At 51.2% G+C, this 18468-nt stretch overlaps 2 protein-coding genes across 2 annotated transcripts in view; both read right to left on the bottom strand.

Annotated features, from left to right (window-relative positions):
• The window catches only part of rce1a (Ras converting CAAX endopeptidase 1a), a 325304-nt gene that overhangs the window by 224158 nt on the left and 82678 nt on the right, over window positions 1-18468 (bottom strand). The gene's annotated exons all lie outside the window — the stretch shown is intronic.
• The window catches only part of LOC144481795 (tyrosine-protein kinase receptor UFO-like), a 64184-nt gene that overhangs the window by 43347 nt on the left and 2369 nt on the right, over window positions 1-18468 (bottom strand). The window contains exons 2-3 of the mRNA XM_078200932.1: window positions 16629-16681; window positions 14600-15257 (exon numbers count right to left, since the gene is read on the bottom strand). Coding sequence (XP_078057058.1) covers window positions 14600-15257; window positions 16629-16681 — 711 coding nt within the window. The remainder of the gene's footprint in view (window positions 1-14599; window positions 15258-16628; window positions 16682-18468) is intronic.

Below are 18468 nucleotides of genomic sequence, written 5' to 3'. Positions count from 1 at the left end.
GTTTATTAAATGCCAGACTCTAGTTGATGATGACTTTCCATGAATTGCATAACCATTTCCATCGTCATGATGTCTCGATGAGAACTTGTTTGGACTGGTGACCACTGTGTGTTGAAATACCGGATTCACGGTGCGGGTAATGTCAAAAACAACCCTCCCACACTCTGTTACAGCGATTAGTAAGGTTTATACAGACAGCCACACTATCTTACCAAACCCTGACCATACTGACGTATGGGATGAGACTTTGTAAAGAGATCAACACATCTCCCCATTATTTCCAAGGTAGATTAAGCAACCTCTTTGCAATAGATCCCAAGTGAAATGCGTTTTAAACAAAGGAACTTCAGAAACAGGAGCAGAACTAGGCCATCTGGCCCCGTGAGCCCTGCTTGGTTGTTCAGTAAAGTTTCAAGTTTCTTTATTCGCGGCACAAGTAGGCTTTACATTAACGCTGCAATGAAGTGACTGTGAAAACCTCCCAGTCGCCAAACTCCTGTTCGGGTTACACTGAGGGAGAATTGAGCATGGCCAATGCACCCTAACCAGCACGTCTTTTGGACTGTGGGAGGAAACCCACGCAGACGCGGGGAGAACATGCAGACTGCGCACAGACAGTGACCCAAGCAGGGAATCGAACCCAGGCTCCTGGCGCTGTGAGGCAGCAGTGCTAACCCACTGTGCCATTGTGTCACCCATACCACTGTGCCACTGCCACCCATACCACTGTGCCACTGCCACCCATACCACTGTGCCACCGTGTCACCCATACCACTGTGCCACTGCCACCCATACCACTGTGCCACTGCCACCCATACCACTGTGCCACCGTGTCACCCATACCACTGTGCCACTGCCACCCATACCACTGTGCCACTGCCACCCATACCACTGTGCCACTGCCACCCATACTACTGCGACACCATGCTACCCATACCACTGTGCCACTGCCACCCATACCACTGTGCCACTGTCACCCATACCACTGTGCCACTGCCACCCATACCACTGTGCCACCATGCCACCCATACCACTGTGCCACTGCCACCCATACCACTGTGCCACCATGTCACCCATACCACTGTGCCACCGTGTCACCCATACCACTGTGCCACCGTGTCACCCATACCACTGTGCCACCGTGTCGCCCATACCACTGTGCCACTGTCACCCATACCATTGTGCCACCATGTCACCCATACCACTGTGCCACTGTCACCCATACCACTGTGCCACCATGCTACCCATACCACTGTGCCACCATGCTACCCATACCATTGTGCCACCGTGTCACCCATACCACTGTGCCACTGTCACCCATACCACTGTGCCACCATGCTACCCATACCACTGTGCCACCGTGTCACCCATACCACTGTGCCACCGTGTCACCCATACCACTGTGCCACTGCCACCCATACCACTGTGCCACCATGCTACCCATACCACTGTGCCACCGTGTCACCCATACCACTGTGCCACCGTGTCACCCATACCACTGTGCCACTGTCACCCATACCACTGTGCCACCGTGTCACCCATACCACTGTGCCACCCTGCTGCCCCGCACCACTGTGCCGCCGTGCCGCCCCAAACACTGCAGCCAGTTTTTCCACAGCAAGCTTTCACGCACAGCAACTGGATGATTAGCCGGATAACCTGGTCCGGTTGCAGCTTCAGGGATAAATGCTGGCGGGAACATCGCAAGGGAGTCTCTCCCTTGAAATAGTCACCGTGGAACCTTTGACATCCACTTAAGAGGGATGATGGGGAAGGGTCGGGGGGTCGGTTTAGCATCGCATCCAAAATGTGCCTCTGACAGTGCAGCATTCTCTCGGTACTGCACCACAAGGTCGAGCTAGATTATGTTTTTTTTTTAATTCCTTCATGGGACCTGGGCATCGCTGGCTGGGCCAGCATTTATTGCCCATCCCGAGTTGCCCATGAATTGCCATTTCGGTCATTTCGGAGGGGCATGCTTGCGTTTCTGGAGTGGGACTCGAACCCTTCGACTCAGAAAGCAAGAGAGCGCGACTCAGCTGGCACTTTTTCTCATGTCCGCCATCTGCCCCCTCCCAGCTGTGAAGACCCTGTCTACATCAACGGGGACGAAGTAGAAAGGGTCGAGAGCTTCAAGTTTTTAGGTGTCCAGATCACCAACAACCTGTCCTGGTCCCCCCCACGCCGACACTATAGTTAAGAAAGCCCCACCAACGCCTCTACTTTCTCAGGAGACTAAGGAAATTTGACATGTCCGCTACGACTCTCACCAACTTTTACAGGTGCACCATAGAAAGTATTCTTTCTGGTTGTATCACAGCTTGGTATGGGGCTCCTGCTCTGCCCAAGACCACAAGCAACTACAAAAGGGTCGTGAATGTAGCCCAATCCATCACACAAACCCAGCCTCCCATCCATTGACTCCGTCTACACTTCCCGCTGCCTCGGGGAAAAGCAGCCAGCATAATCAAGGACCCCACGCACTCCCGGACATTCTCCCTTCCACCTTCTTCCGTCGGGAAAAAGATACAACAGTCTGAGGTCACGTACCGACCGACTCAAGAACAGCTTCTTCCCTGCTGCTGTCAGACTTTTGAGTGGACCTACCTCACATTAAGTTGATCTTTCTCTACACCCGAGCTGTGACTGTAACACTACATTCTGCACCCTCTCCTTTCCTTCTCTATGAACGGTATGCTTTGTCTGTACAGCGTGCAAGAAACAATACTTTTCACTGTATCCCAATACATGTGACAATGATAAATCTAATCAAATCAAATCAAAATCAAAACATGAGTCCAATTCTTTCCTGGTGACGCCAAGCTTAAGTTGAAAGTCTGGTGGATAATAGAGATAAGGGAAGAGACAGAATGAGGCAAGGAGTTTCGTAGTTTGGTCTGGGGATTAATGAGTCAGTGTGGGTGAACTCACCACATTCAGGAGCAACAGCGCACAGAGGGAAAATTAAATGGGGTTTCATTAAGGACTTGTAAATTTAAACAGTGGGTTCGCGCGCACTAATTGTCAGCAAACATCTTGATTTAAGTACGTCATTTATTTCAACACTTCCAAACCCAACCTACACCGAAAAACCCCAAAGATACAGACACAATGCATGATTCAAATAGCAGGCACCAGAAAGACGGCACTTAACATTCTTCCCTCCGCCTCACAGAGAGAGCAGACTTCGAGCAGCCAAAGTGGGTGGAAAGGAGACACCCTCGTCCTGGCTTTGAACATTTAAAAAAAAAATCCCATCAAAAAGTTGACTGTTAATATGGGAATAGGAAACGTTTCCATTTCAGGCATACTTGACCGTAACAAACACTCCCAGGACAGGTACAGCACGGGGTTAGATACAGAGTAAAGCTCCCTCTACACTGTCCCCCATCAAACACTCCCAGGACAGGTACAGCACGGGGTTAGATACAGAGTAAAGCTCCCTCTACACTGTCCCCCATCAAACACTCCCAGGACAGGGACAGCACGGGGTTAGATACAGAGTAAAGCTCCCTCTACACCGTCCCCCATCAAACACTCCCAGGACAGGTACAACATGGGGTTAGATACAGAGTAAAGCTCCCTCTACACTGTCCCCATCAAACACTCCCAGGACAGGTACAGCACGGGGTTAGATACAGAGTAAAGCTCCCTCTACACTGTCCCCCATCAAACACTCCCAGGACAGGTACAGCACGGGGTTAGATACAGAGTAAAGCTCCCTCTACACTGTCCCTCATCAAACACTCCCAGGACAGGTACAGCACGGGGTTAGATACAGAGTAAAGCTCCCTCTACACTGTCCCTCATCAAACACTCCCAGGACAGGTACAGCACGGGGTTAGATACAGAGTAAAGTTCCCTCTGCACTGTCCACCATCAAACACTCCCAAGACAGGTACAGCACGGGGTTAGATACAGAGTAAAGCTCCCTCTACACTGTCCCCCATCAAACACTCCCAGGACAGGTACAGCACGGGGTTAGATACAGAGTAAAGCTCCCTCTACACTGTTCCCCATCAAACACTCCCAGGACAGGTACAGCACGGGGTTAGATACAGAGTAAAGCTCCCTCTACACTGTCCCCATCAAACACTCGCAGGACAGGTACAGCACAGGGTTGGATACAGAGTAAAGCTCCCTCTACACTGTCCCCCATCAAACACTCCCAGGACAGGTACAGCACGGGGTTAGATACAGAGTAAAGTTCCCTCTGCACTGTCCACCATCAAACACTCCCAGGACAGGTACAGCACGGGGTTAGATACAGAGTAAAGCTCCCTCTACACTGTTCCCATCAAACACTCCCAGGACAGGTACAGCACGGGGTTAGATACAGAGTAAAGCTCCCTCTGCACTGTCCACCATCAAACACTCGCAGGACAGGTACAGCATGGGGTTAGATACAGAGTAAAGCTCCCTCTACACTGTCCTCCATCAAACAGCACTCTGAAAGCTAGTGGCTTTTGCTACCAAATCAACCTGTTGGACTTTAACCTGGTGTTGTTAAACTTCTTACCCCATCAAACACTCCCAGGGCAGGTACAGCACGGGGTTAGATAAAGAGTAAAGCTCCCTCTACACTGTCCCCCATCAAACACCCCCAGGACAGGTACAGCACAGGGTTAGATACAGGGTAAAGCTCCATCTACACTGCCCCCATCAAACACTCCCAGGACAGGTACAGCATGGGGTTAGATACAGGGTAAAGCTCCCTCTACACTGTCCCCCATCAAACATTCATAGATCAGCTAGATAGTCAATATCTTTTCCCAAAGGTAGGGGAGTCTAAAACTAGAGGTCATAGGTTTAAGGTCAGAGGGGAGAGATACAAAAGGGTCCAGAGGGACAATTGTTTCACACAGAGGGTGGTGAGTGTCTGGAACGAGCTGCCAGAGGTAGTAGGAGAGGTAGATACAATCTTGTCTTTTAAAAAGTCAGTTACATGGTTAAGATGGGTAGAGAGGGATATGATCCAAACAGGGGCAATGGGGACTAGCTTAATGGTTAAAAAAAAAGGGCGGTATGGACAAGTTGGACCGAAGGGCTTGTTTCCATACTGTAAACCTCTATGACTCTATGATTCCCAGGGCAGATACAGCATGTGGTTAGCTACAGAGTAAAACTCCCTCCTCTGACATTTTTCCGTTTCCAACTCCCACCCTGTGGCCTTTCTGCGTGGGATATTTCTTGCTGAAGAAGCGAAAAGCCCACGTTCGGCTGAAACCTCATGACAAAATGTTGGCCTTTAATAACCAGCTGATGAGAGGGATTTCCACTTCATTAGTCTGGGCTGCGTCCAGACCTCTGTTGCGAAGGACAGGATCTAACCACTGCAACTTTCCATGTTGAAAGCATTTGAAATGTGGCCCGCCTGTACCAGCGTGAGATGATCATGAGGAATCAATTTTCAGCTCTGCATTTCCATGGCGCCAGACAAGCAGAACCAGGGTAAATCTCCTCAACACCGGTGCCCCACAAGACTGTGTTCTCAGCCCCCTACTCTACTCCTTATACACCTCTGACTGTGCGGCCAAATTCCCCTCCAATTCGATTTTCAAGTTTGCTGACGACACCACCGTAGTGGGTCGGATCTCAAACAATGACGGGACAGAGTACGGGAATGAGATAGAGAATCTGGTGAACTGGTGCAGCAACAATAATCTCTCCCTCAATCTCAACAAAACGAAGGAGATTGTCATCGACTTCAGGAAGCGTAAAGGAGAACATGCCCCTGTCTACATCAACGGGGACAAAGTAGAAAAGGTCGAGAGCTTCATGTTTTTAGGTGTCCAAATCACCAACAACCTGTCCTGGTCCCCCCCATGCCGATACTATAGTTAAGAAAGCCCCACCAACGCCTCTACTTTCTCAGGAGACTAAGGAAATTTGGCATGTCAGCTACGACCCTCGCCAACTTTTACAGATGCACCATAGAAAGCCTTCTTTCTGGTTGTATCACACCTTGGTATGGCTCCTGCTCTGCCCAAGACCGCAAGGAACTACAAAAGGTCGTGAATGTAGCCCAATCCATCACGCGAACCAGCCTCCCATCCATTGACTCTGTCTACACTTCCCGCTACCTCGGGAAAAGCAGCCAGCATAATTAAGGACCCCACGCACCCCGGACATTCTCCCTTCCACCTTCTTCCGTCGGGAAAAAGATACAAAAGTCTGAGGTCACCTACCAACCGACTCAAGAACAGCTTCTTCCCTGCTGCCGTCAGACTTTTGAATGGACCTACCTCGCATTAAGTTGATCTTTCTCTACACCCTAGCTGTGACTGTAACACTACATTCTGCACTCTCTCCTTTCCTTCTCTATGAACGGTATGCTTTGTCTGTATAGTGTGCAAGGAACAATACTTTTCACGATCCCAATACATGTGACAATAATAAATCAAATCAAATGTATTAAGCTGATCTTTCTCTACACCCTAGCTGTGACTGTAACACTACATTCTGCACCCTCTCCTTTCCTTCTCTATGAACGGTATGCTTTGTCTGTAGAGCGCGCAAGAAACAATACTTTTCACTGTATCCCAATACATGTGACAAGAATAAATCAAATCAAATCAAAAATCTGCGGAGCTTTGAAGCAGGGGGAAAACAGCCTCACTTGACGCCACCCCACATCACTCCTTGTTCTATTCTGTGGGTACAAACCCCTGCACAAACAGCCCCTGTTTGCGCTGGAGCACTTAAGTCTCTTGCAGTGACAACGTCATTTCAGCTGCTGAGACTAAAATTGCCACGATTAGCCAACAATTGTCCGTCTGCGAACTTCAGGGTTGGAAGCAAGATTTTTACGATCCGTGCCATTCCGTTGCAGTTTTCCGCTTCAGTGAATAGGAGTCGTCCGTCTCTGAATTTCCAGAGAACTGGAGCAATGACTCATCCAGTTTAAAACAAATTACATTCGACCTAAATCATTTCAAGCTGGCAAAGCAGCCTCCAGGAGACATTGCTGGTCCGGTCTGGTCGGGTTTGCAATGTGCTCTGAGCAATGTACCGCCAGCTACTAGCAGGCACAGACGGAGCCCTCAGCTCAATAAGGAGGACTTCAGAACACCCTGAAGCACTACCGAACTCCAGACAGACTTGGGGTCTCCATGGTGGCACAGTGGGTTAGCACTGCTGCCTCACAGCGCCAGGGACCCGGGTTCGATTCCCAGCTTGGGTCACTGTCTGAGTGGAGTTTGCACGTTCTCCCCCCGTGTCTGCGTGGGTTTCCTCCAGGTGCTCCGGTTTCCTCCCACAGTCCGAAAAATCTGCTGGTTAGGTGGATTGGCCAAGCTAAATTGCCCCTTAGTGTCCAACGATGTGCAGGTTAGGTGGATTGGCCATGCTAAATTGCCCCTTAGTGTCCAACAATGTGCAGGTTAGGTGGATTGGCCATGCTAAATTGCCCCTTAGTGTCCAACGATGTGTAGGTTAGGTGGATTGGCCATGCTAAATTGCCCCTCAGTGTCCAAATATGTGTAGGTTAGGTGGATTGGCCATGCTAAATTGCCCCTTAGTGTCCAAAGATGTACAGGTTAGGTGGATTGGCCATACTAAATTGCCCCTTAGTGTCCAAAGATGTGGAGGTTAGGTGGATTGGCCATGCTAAATTGCCCCTTAGTGTCCAACGATGTGTAGGTTAGGTGGATTGGCCATGCTAAATTGCCCCTTAGTGTCCAAAGATGTGTAGGTTAGGTGGATTGGCCATGCTAAATTGCCCCTTAGTGTCCAACGATGTGCAGGTTAGGTGGATTGGCCATGCTAAATTGCCCCTTAGTGTCCAACGATGTGTAGGTTAGGTGGATTGGCCATGCTAAATTGCCCCTCAGTGTCCAAAGATGTGTAGGATAGGTGGATTGGCCATGCTAAATTGCCCCTCAGTGTCCAGATATGTGTAGGTTAGGTGGATTGGCCATGCTAAATTGCCCCTTAGTGTCCAAAGATGTACAGGTTAGGTGGATTGGCCATGCTAAATTGCCCCTTAGTGTCCAAAGATGTGTAGGTTAGGTGGATTGGCCATGCTAAATTGCCCCTTAGTGTCCAAAGATGTGCAGGTTAGGTGGATTGGCCATGCTAAATTGCCCCTTAGTGTCCAACGATGTGTAGGTTAGGTGAATTGGACATGCTAAATTGCCCCTCAGTGTCCAAAGATGTGTAGGATAGGTGGATTGGCCATGCTAAATTGCCCCTCAGTGTCCAAATATGTGTAGGTTAGGTGGATTGGCCATGCTAAATTGCCCCTTAGTGTCCAACGATGTGCAGGTTAGGTGGATTGGCCATGCTAAATTGCCCCTTAGTGTCCAACGATGTGTAGGTTAGGTGGATTGGCCATGCTAAATTGCGCCTTAGTGTCCAACGATGTGCAGGTTAGGTGGATTGGCCATGCTAAATTGCCCCTTAGTGTCCAACGATGTGTAGGTTAGGTGGATTGGCCATGCTAAATTGCCCCTCAGTGTCCAAAGATGTGTAGGATAGGTGGATTGGCCATGCTAAATTGCCCCTCAGTGTCCAAATATGTGTGGGTTAGGTGGATTGGCCATGCTAAATTGCCCCTCAGTGTCCAAATATGTGTAGGTTAGTTGGATTGGCCATGCTAAATTGCCCCTTAGTGTCCAAAGATGTGCAGGTTAGGTGGATTGGCCATGCTAAATTGCCCCTTCGTGTCCAAAGATGTGTAGGTTAGGAGGATGAGCAGGGTAAAAATGTGGGGCTACGGGGATAGGGCCTGTGTGGGATGCTGTATTGGAGGGTTGGTACAGACTCAATGGGCTGAATGGCCTCCTTCTGCACTGTAGGAATTCTATGTGGTTTCACCAACACTCTAACCAGCTGCAGCAAAGCATCCTGACGTTTATATTCCATTCCCCCTGCAACATAATGTTTAACACCTGTTCAGGGTATGACACATTGAAAGGCAAGACCCACATCGGCCAGACACACTCACAGAACAACAACAACCTGGCATTTACATGGCACCTTTAACGTGGTTACAATGCCCAAGGCACCTAACAGGAGTGTTGTCACAACAAACTCTGGCATGGAGCCACGTAAGGAGATAGTGGGACAGGTGACCAGAAATTCAGTCAAAGGGATCGCGATCACTGGGGTGGCACGGTGGCACAGTGGGTTAGCACCGCTGCCTCACAGCGCCAGGGACCCGGGTTCGATTCCCGGCTTGGGGTCACTGTCTGTGCGGAGTCTGCACGTCCTCCCCGTGTCTGCGTGGGTTTCCTCCGGGTGCTCCGGTTTCCTCCCATAGCCCGAAAGACGCGCTGGTTAGGGCGCATTGGCCGTGCTAAATTCTCCATCGGTGTAAAGTTTTTTTATTTGTCACCGGTAAGGCTCACATTAACACTGCAATGAAGTTACTGTGAAAATCCCCCTAGTCGCCACACTCCTGTTCAGGTTACACTGAGGGAGAATTTAGCACCCTAACCAGCACAGTCTTTCGGACCGTGGGAGGAAACCGGAGCACCCGGAGGAAACCCACGCAGACACGGGGAGAACGTGCAGACTCCGCACAGACAGTGACCCGAAGCCGGGAATCGAACCCGGGTCCCTGGCGCTGTGAGGCAGCAGTGCTAACCCGCTGTGCCACCGTACCGCCAAAACCTGTACCCAAATGGGCACTGGAGTGTGGCGACGAGGGGATTTTCACATTAACTTCATTGCAGTGTTAATGTAAGCCTACTCGTGATGCTAATAAATAAGCTATAAACAGTGGAATGGAGTGATATATGGCAGCTAATTAATGCACAGCAAGATCCCAAAAGAAGCAATGCGATAATTAAGGTGATGCAGCTTTTATTGATGTTGGTGGAGAGGAAGTATTTTTAATGCAATTTCCCCAAACAGCTCCACTGATTTCTTGCTTCATCGCGGGAATCCTGTTGGCTGGGGACTCGCCTGTAAGGACACCTCTGGCAGTGCTGCACTCCCTCAGCACTGCACGCTAGGGTTCGTGTGCCCATAACATGGAATAGAACTTGAACGCATACCCTCTGCCTGAGGGGCACTGAGTTGAGAGTTGTGTGGAGTCTGCACGTTCTCCCCGCATCTGCGTGGGTTTCCTCCGGGTGCTTCCAGTTTCCACCCACAGTCCAAAGATGTGCGGGTTAGGTGGATTGGCCGTGCTAAATTGACCCTAATTGCCCCCTGAACCAACCAAGGTGTTTATTCTAAAGATGTGTAGGATAGGGAGGGGGTGTAGGGGGCTGGAGGAGGTTACAGAGATAAGGAGGGGGTGTAGGGGCTGGAGGGGGTTACAGAGATAGGGAGGGGGTGTAGGGGCTGGAGGAGGTTACAGAGATAGGGATGGGGGTGTAGGGGCTGGAGGAGGTCACAGAGATAGGGAGGTGGTGTAAGGTCTGGAGGAGGTTACAGAGATAGGGAGGGGGGTGTGGGAGCTGGAGGAGGTTACAGAGATAGGGAGGGGGGCATAGGGGCTGGAGGAGGTTACAGAGATAGGGAGGGGGCGTAGGAGCTGGTGGAGGTTACAGAGATAGGGAGGGGTGTACAGGCTGGAGGAGGTTACAGAGATAGGGAGGGGGTGTAGGGGCTGGAGGAGGTTACAGAGATAGGGAGGGGGTGTAGGGACTGGAGGAGGTTGCAGAGATAGGGAGGGGTGTACAAGTTGGAGGAGGTTAGAGAGATAGGGAGGGGGTGTAGGGGCTGGAGGAGGTTACAGAGATAGGGAGGGGGTGTGGGGGCTGGAGGAGGTTACAGAGATAGGGAGGGGGTGTAGGGGCTGGAGGAGGTTACAGAGATAGGGATGGGGGGGGTAGGGGCTGGAGGAGGTTACAGAGATAGGGAGGGGTGTCGGGGCCGGAGGAGGTTACAGAGATAGGGAGGGGTGTAGGAGCTGGAGGAGGTTACACAGATAGGGAGGGGGTGTAGGGGCTGGAAGAGGTTACAGAGATAGGGAGGGGTTGTAGGGGCTGGAGGAGGTTAGAGATAGGGAGGGGGTGTAGAGGCTGGAGGAGGTTACAGAGATAGGGAGGTGGTGTAAGGTCTGGAGGAGGTTACAGAGATAGGGAGGGGGGTGTGGGAGCTGGAGGAGGTTACAGAGATAGGGAGGGGGGCGTAGGGGCTGGAGGAGGTTACAGAGATAGGGAGGGGGCGTAGGGGCTGGAGGAGGTTACAGAGATAGGGAGGGGGTGTCGGGGCCGGAGGAGGTTACAGAGATACGGAGGGGTGTAGGAGCTGGAGGAGGTTATAGAGATAGGAAGGGGGTGTAGGGGTTGGAAGAGGTTACAGAGATAGGGAGGGCTGTAGGGGCTGTAGGAGGTTAGAGAGATAGGGAAGGGGTGTACGGGCTGGAGGAGGTAACAGAGATAGGGAGGGGTGTAGGGGCTGGAGGAGGTTACAGAGATAGGGAGGGGTGTCGGGGCTGGAGGAGGTTACAGAGATCGGGAGGGGTGTAGGGGCTGGAGGAGGTTACAGAGATAGGGAGGGGTGTAGGGGCTGGAAGAGGTTACAGAGATAGGGAGGGGGTGTAGGGGCTGGAGGAGGTTACAGAGGTAGGGAGGGGTGTAGGGGCTGGAGGAGGTTACAGAGATAGGGAGGGGGTGTAGGGGCTGGAGGAGGCTACAGAGATAGGGAGGGGGTGTATGGGCTGGAGAAGGTTGCACACATAGGGAGGGGTGTAGGGGCTGGAGGAGGTTACAGAGATAGGGAGGGGGTGTCGGGGCCGGAGGAGGTTACAGAGATACGGAGGGGTGTAGGAGCTGGAGGAGGTTATAGAGATAGGAAGGGGGTGTAGGGGTTGGAAGAGGTTACAGAGATAGGGAGGGCTGTAGGGGCTGGAGGAGGTTAGAGAGAAAGGGAGGGGGTGTACGGGCTGGAGGAGGTAACAGAGATAGGGAGGGGTGTAGGGGCTGGAGGAGGTTACAGAGATAGGGAGGGGTGTCGGGGCTGGAGGAGGTTACAGAGATCGGGAGGGGTGTAGGGGCTGGAGGAGGTTACAGAGATAGGGAGGGGTGTCGGGGCTGGAGGAGGTTACAGAGACAGGGAGGGGTGTAGGGGCTGGAGGAGGTTACAGAGATAGGGAGGGGTGTCGGGGCTGGAGGAGGTTACAGAGATCGGGAGGGGTGTCGGGGCTGGAGGAGGTTACAGAGATCAGGAGGCTATGAAACACACTGAGAACAAGAATTTAAGTTTTGAAACAAGGCATTGCTTAACTTGCAAGCAGAGCAGAGGAAGGGACGTTGAATACATTCGGAGAGAATGTTTCTCTGCCACCTCCACACATTGAAACTCGGCCAGTGAAAATAATAGAGTTGAGTGATTATGGAGGAGGAGGAGTCAGCTTCCGGCAACAGTGCAGGTTTGACCATATCAGTCATAGAATCCATACAGTACAGAAGGAGGCCATTCGGCCCATCAAGTCTGCACCGACCACAGTCCCACCCAGGCCCTATTCCCGCAACCCAAAGCATTTACTCCACTAATCCCTCTAACCTCAGCACCCCAGGACATTGAGGGGCAATTTAGCACGGCCAATCCCCCTAACCCGCACATCTTTGGACACTAAGGGGCAATTTAGCATGGCCAATCCACCTAACCCGCACATCTTTGGACACTAAGGGGCAATTTAGCATGGCCAATCCACCTAACCCGCACATCTTTGGACACTGAGGGACAATTTAGCATGGCCAATCCACCTAACCCGCACATCTTTGGACACGAAGGGGCAATTTAGCATGGCCAATCCACCTAACCCGCACATCTTTGGACACTAAGGGACAATTTAGCACGGCCAATCCACCTAACCCGCACATCTTTGGACACTAAGGGACAATTTAGCATGGCCAATCCCCTTAACCCGCACATCTTTGGACACTAAGGGACAATTTAGCACGGCCAATCCACCTAACCCGCACATCTTTGGACACTAAGGGACAATTTAACATGGCCAATCCACCTAACCCGCACATCTTTGGACACTAAGGGACAATTTAGCATGGCCAATCCACCTAACCCGCACATCTTTGGACACCAAGGGGCAATTTAGCATGGCCAATCCACCTAACCTGCACATCTTTGGACACGAAGGGGCAATTTAGCATGGCCAATCCACCTAACCTGCACGTCTTTCGGATTGTGGGAGGAAACCGGAGCACCCGGAGGAAACCCACGCAGACACGGGGGAGAATGTGCAGACTCCGCACAGACAGTGACCCAAGCTGGGAATCGAACCCAGGTCCCTGGAGCTGTGAGGCAGCAGCGCTAACCACTGCGCCACCGTGCCGCCCAGTCAGATAGGGCAGATATGATCTTGATGTCGGGGGGTGAGAAAAGCAATCGATGTTCCTGCCTCTGTTGACTATCCAGTGGCTCCTGCTGGAGAGGCTACTCATGTGAATCTCAGAGTTGGTGCAATCCCTTCCTCCTCCCTTGCGTCAATTGCTTGTTAACTCTGGTCAAATAGGCTGCAAGGTGAAGGCTAGATGCTCCTGAGCAGTGGGTTGTTAAAATAGGGCGGCACGGTGGCACAATGGTTAGCACTGCTGTCTCACAGCTCCAGGAATCTGGGTTCAATTCCGGCCTTGGGTCACTGTCTGTGTGGAGTCTGCGCGTTCTCCCCCCGTGGCTGCGTGGGTTTCCTCCGGGTGCTCCGGTTTCCTCTCACAGTCCAAAGATGTGCGGGTTAGGTGGATTGGCCATGCTAAATTGCCCCTTAGTGTCCAAAGATGTGTGGGTTAGGAGGATTGGCCATGCTAAATTGCCCCTTAGTGTCCAAAGATGTGTAGGTTTGTGTGATTGGCCATGCTAAATTGCCCCTTAGTGTCCAAAGATGTGTGGGTTCGGAGGATTGGCCATGCTAAATTGCCCCTTAGTGTACAAATATGTGTAGGTTTGTGTGATTGGCCATGCTAAATTGCCCCTTAGTGTCCAAAGATGTGTGGGTTAGGTGGATTGGCCATGCTAAATTGCCCCTTAGTGGACAAATATGTGTAGGTTTGTGTGATTGGCCATGCTAAATTGCCCCTTAGTGTCCAAAGATGTGTAGGTTTGTGTGATTGGCCATGCTAAATTGCCACTTTGTGTCCAAAGATGTGTAGATTAGAGTGATTGGCCATGCTAAATTGCCCCTTAGTGTCCAAAGATGTATAGGTTAGGTGGATTGGCCATGCTAAATTGCCCCTTAGTGTCCAAAGATGTGTAGGTTAGGTGGATTGGCCATGCTAAATTGCCCCTTAGTGTCCAAAGATGTGTAAGTTAGAGTGATTGGCCATGCTAAATTGCCCCTTAGTGTCCAAAGATGTGTAGGTTAGGTGGATTGGCCATGCTAGATTGCCCCTTCGTGTCCAAAGATGTGAAGGTTAGGTGGATTGGCCATGCTAAATTGCCCCTTAGTGTCCAAAGATGTGTAGGTTAGAGTGATTGGCCATGCTAAATTGCCCCTTAGTGTCCAAAGATGTGTAGGTTAGGTGGATTGGCCATGCTAAATTGCCCATTAGAAGGGGATTAGGACTGTAAATATGTGGGGTTATGGGTATGGGACCTGGATGGGATTGTGATCGGTGCAGGCTCAATGGGCCGAATGGCCTCTTCTACACTGGAGATTCTATATGATTCTATGAATAGCCCTTACCTTCACAGGCATTTCCCTCGGCCTGGTGGCCCTCCCTGCAGACGCAGCGCCCGGTGTAGGGTCCCCACACCCCGTCCATGCCACAGCGCCTCTGCAGGATCCCCTCTGGCAGCGCGTTGCTCACACAATGACCAGGGACCAGCTCACTGCTGCCCGAGACCTCGGGGAAGACGGCCAGGTTGCGACGGTTCTCGGGGCACTTCTTGTAATACACCCTGAAGGAGCTGAGGAGGAGGCAGGGCCCAATGTAATCGAACCCCAGCCGGAACTGCGACCTCCGCACCTGACCCAGGCTCCTCCCTGCCACCGTGTTGAGGGCGTTCTTCAGTTTACTCCAGGCGATGGGCCCCTCCAGGTACTCCTTGGGGAAGTGCTTCTCTCCTTCGATCGGGAGCCTGACGGCTTGGTCCACCTTGGGTTTGGCATAGACGCTGTCCGACTGGAAGACGTAGACGCTGAAGTTCTCCCTGCAGTCCTCCTGGTACAGGCAGCTGGAGACGGCAAACTTCATGTCCAGGAAGAGATGCCGAGACTGCCTGATGGGGATACGTTCGGTCCACATGATCAGGGACCGCTTCTGGAGCTCGGTGTCCACCGGGCAACTCTGGTAGACCAAGTGGGAAGAATTACTCTCCAGAGTAAACCGGTTGTCTGACCACTGTGGATAGAAATTACAGGACAACTGTTAGAATAAGGGGTGGGTTAGCACTGCTGCCTCACAGCGCCAGGGACCCGGGTTCGATTCCCGGCTCGGGTCACTGTCTGTGTGGAGTCTGCACGTTCTCCCCCCGTGTCTGTGTGGGTTTCCTCCGGGTGCTCCGGTTTCCTCCCACTGTCCGAAAGACGCACTAGTTAGGTGCTAAATTCTCCCTCAGTGCAACCCAAACAGGCGCCGGAGTGTGGCCACTCGGGGATTTGCACAGTAACTTCGTTGCAGTGTTAATGTAAGCTCATTTGTGACACTAATAAATAAAGTTCAAACTTAACTCACTCACAGAAACCACAGGATAGATACAAATGGAGTGAGGACAATGTGAGCAATGGAGAGGGAGCTTTACTCTGTATCTCACCCCGTGCTGTACCTGTCCTGGGAGTGTTTGATGGGGACAGTGTAGAGGGAGCTTTACTCTGTATCTAACCCCGTACTGTACCTGTCCTGGGAGTGTTTGATGGGGGGACAGTGTAGAGGGAGCTTTACTCTGTATCTAACCCCGTGCTGTACCTGTCCTGGGAGTGTTTGATGGGGGACAGTGTAGAGGGAGCTTTACTCTGTATCTAACCCCGTGCTGTACCTGTCCTGGGAGTGTTTGATGGGGACAGTGTAGAGGGAGCTTTACTCTGTATCTAACCCCGTGCTGTACCTGTCCTGGGAGTGTTTGATGGGGGACAGTGTAGAGGGAGCTTTACTCTGTATCTAACCCCGTGCTGTACCTGTCCTGGGAGTGTTTGATGGGGGGACAGTGTAGAGGGAGCTTTACTCTGTATCTAACCCCGTGCTGTACCTGTCCTGGGAGTGTTTGATGGGGGGACAGTGTATGGGGAGCTTTACTCTGTATCTAACCCCGTGCTGTACCTGTCCTGGGAGTGTTTGATGGGGACAGTGTAGAGGGAGCTTTACTCTGTATCTAACCCCGTGCTATACCTGTCCTGGGAGTGTTTGATGGGGGACAGTGTAGAGGGAGCTTTACTCTGTATCTAACCCCGTGCTGTACCTGTCCTGGGAGTGTTTGATGGGGGACAGTGCAGAGGGAGCTTTACTCTGTATCTAACCCCGTGCTGTACCTGTCCTGGGAGTGTTTGATGGGGACAGTGTAGAGGGAGCTTTACTCTGTATCTAACCCCGTGCTGGGAGTGTTTGATCTCTCCCCTGCAACCAAACCACCCTCCCATCTTGTTAAATACCAAAGTTTTATTCTCGATAAGCGGTGACGTACAAACGCAAGTTGTTGCAATTGTTGCGGTGAATATTATCTGGAACTCGGGAAGGTAAAACAGGAAGATGGTAGCAGGGGGAATATGAATTGCTCACCTTTTCATTCGCTTTCAATGGTTTGCTGTTGCTCCAAGAGTCAAACACAACCACTGCAAAAAGAAAGAGTTCCCGTAAGAAAGGCAGCAAGCACAAAAAGATCATCTTTCCCCGTCCCGTATGTTTCCTGCCGTTCATAAAGAAACATAGAGAGTAGGAGCAGGAGGAGGCCATCTGGCCCCTCGAGCCTGCTCCGCCATTCAATAAGATCATGGCTGATCTTTTCCTGGACTCAGCTCCACTTACCCGCCCGCTCACCACAACCCTTAATTCCTTTACTGTTCAAAAATCTACCTATCCTAGCCTTAAAAACATTCAATGAGGTAGCCTCAACTGGGCAGGGAATTCCACAGATTCACAACCCTTTGTGTGAAGAAGTTCCTCCTCAACTCAGTCCTAAATCTGCTCCCCCTTATTTTGAGGCCATGCCCCCTCGTTCTAGTTTCACCCGACTGTGGAAACAACCTCCCTGCTTCTATCTTATCTATTCCCTTCATCATCTTATATGTTTCTGTAGGATCTCCCCTCATTCTTCTGAATTCCAATGAGTATAGCCCCAGTCTACTCAGTCTCTCCTCATAAGCCAACCCTCTCAACTCCGGAATCAACCTCGTGAATCTCCTCTGCACCCCCTCCAGTGCCAGTATATCCTTTCTCAAGTCAGGAGACCAAAACTGTACACAGTACTCCAGGTGTGGCCTCGCCGGCACCTTATACAGCTGCATACCCCTTGATCACTTTAGCCACAAGGGCCACATCCAGTTCCCTCTTGAACATATCTAATGAACTGACCCAAGAGCTTTCTGTGCTGGAGAATTCCACAGGTTCACAACTCTCTGAGTGAAAAGGTCCTTCCTCATCTCAGTCCTGAATGCCTTACCCCTTATTCCCAACATCGGGAACATTGTCCAGGATGAGATGAGGAAGAATCTCTTCACTCAGAGAGTTGCGAACCTGAGGAATTCTCTAAGACCAGAGGCCTGGTCCCTTTGGTGTTTGGCCGAGGGATACATATTAGCCAGGACACAGTGGCAAACTCATCGAATCCCGACAGTGAAGAAAGAGGCCATTCGGCCCATCGAGCCTGCACCAACAACAATCCCACCCAGGTCTTATCCCCATAACCCCATATATTTACTCTGCTAATCCCCCTGACACTAAGGAGGAATTTAGCATGGCCAATTCACCTAACCCACACATCTTCGGACACAGCGGCAATTTAGCATGGCCAATACACCGAACCTACACATCTTTGGACACTAAGGGGCAATTTAGCATGGTCAATCCACCTAACCCGCACATCTTTGGACCCTCAGGGGCAATTTAGCATGGCCAATCCACCTAACCTGCACATCTTTGGACACTAAGGGGCAATTTAGCATGACCAATCCACCTAACCTACACATCTTTGGATACTAAGGGGCAATTTAGCATGGCCAATCCACCTAACCTGCACATCTTTGGATACTAAGGGGCAATTTAGCATGACCAATCCACCTAACCTACACATCTTTGGATACTAAGGGGCAATTTAGCGTGGCCAATCCACCTATTCTGCACATCTTTGGACACTAAGGGGCAATTTAGCATGACCAATCCACCTAACCTACACATCTTTGGATACTAAGGGGCAATTTAGCATGGCCAATCCACCTAACCTGCACATCTTTGGACACTAAGGGGCAATTTAGCATGGCCATTCCACCGAACCTACACATCTTTGGGTACCGAGGGGCAATTTAGCGTGGCCAATCCACCTAACCCGCACATCTTTGGACCCTCAGAGGCAATTTAGCATGGCCAGTCCACCTAATCTGCACATCTTTGGACACTAAGGGGC

Source organism: Mustelus asterias, chromosome 33 (assembly GCF_964213995.1).
Source record: "Mustelus asterias chromosome 33, sMusAst1.hap1.1, whole genome shotgun sequence".
Taxonomy (NCBI): Eukaryota; Metazoa; Chordata; class Chondrichthyes; order Carcharhiniformes; family Triakidae; genus Mustelus; species Mustelus asterias.
Note: the sequence above shows the minus strand (reverse complement) of the source record. Positions and strands in the feature narration are given on the sequence as shown.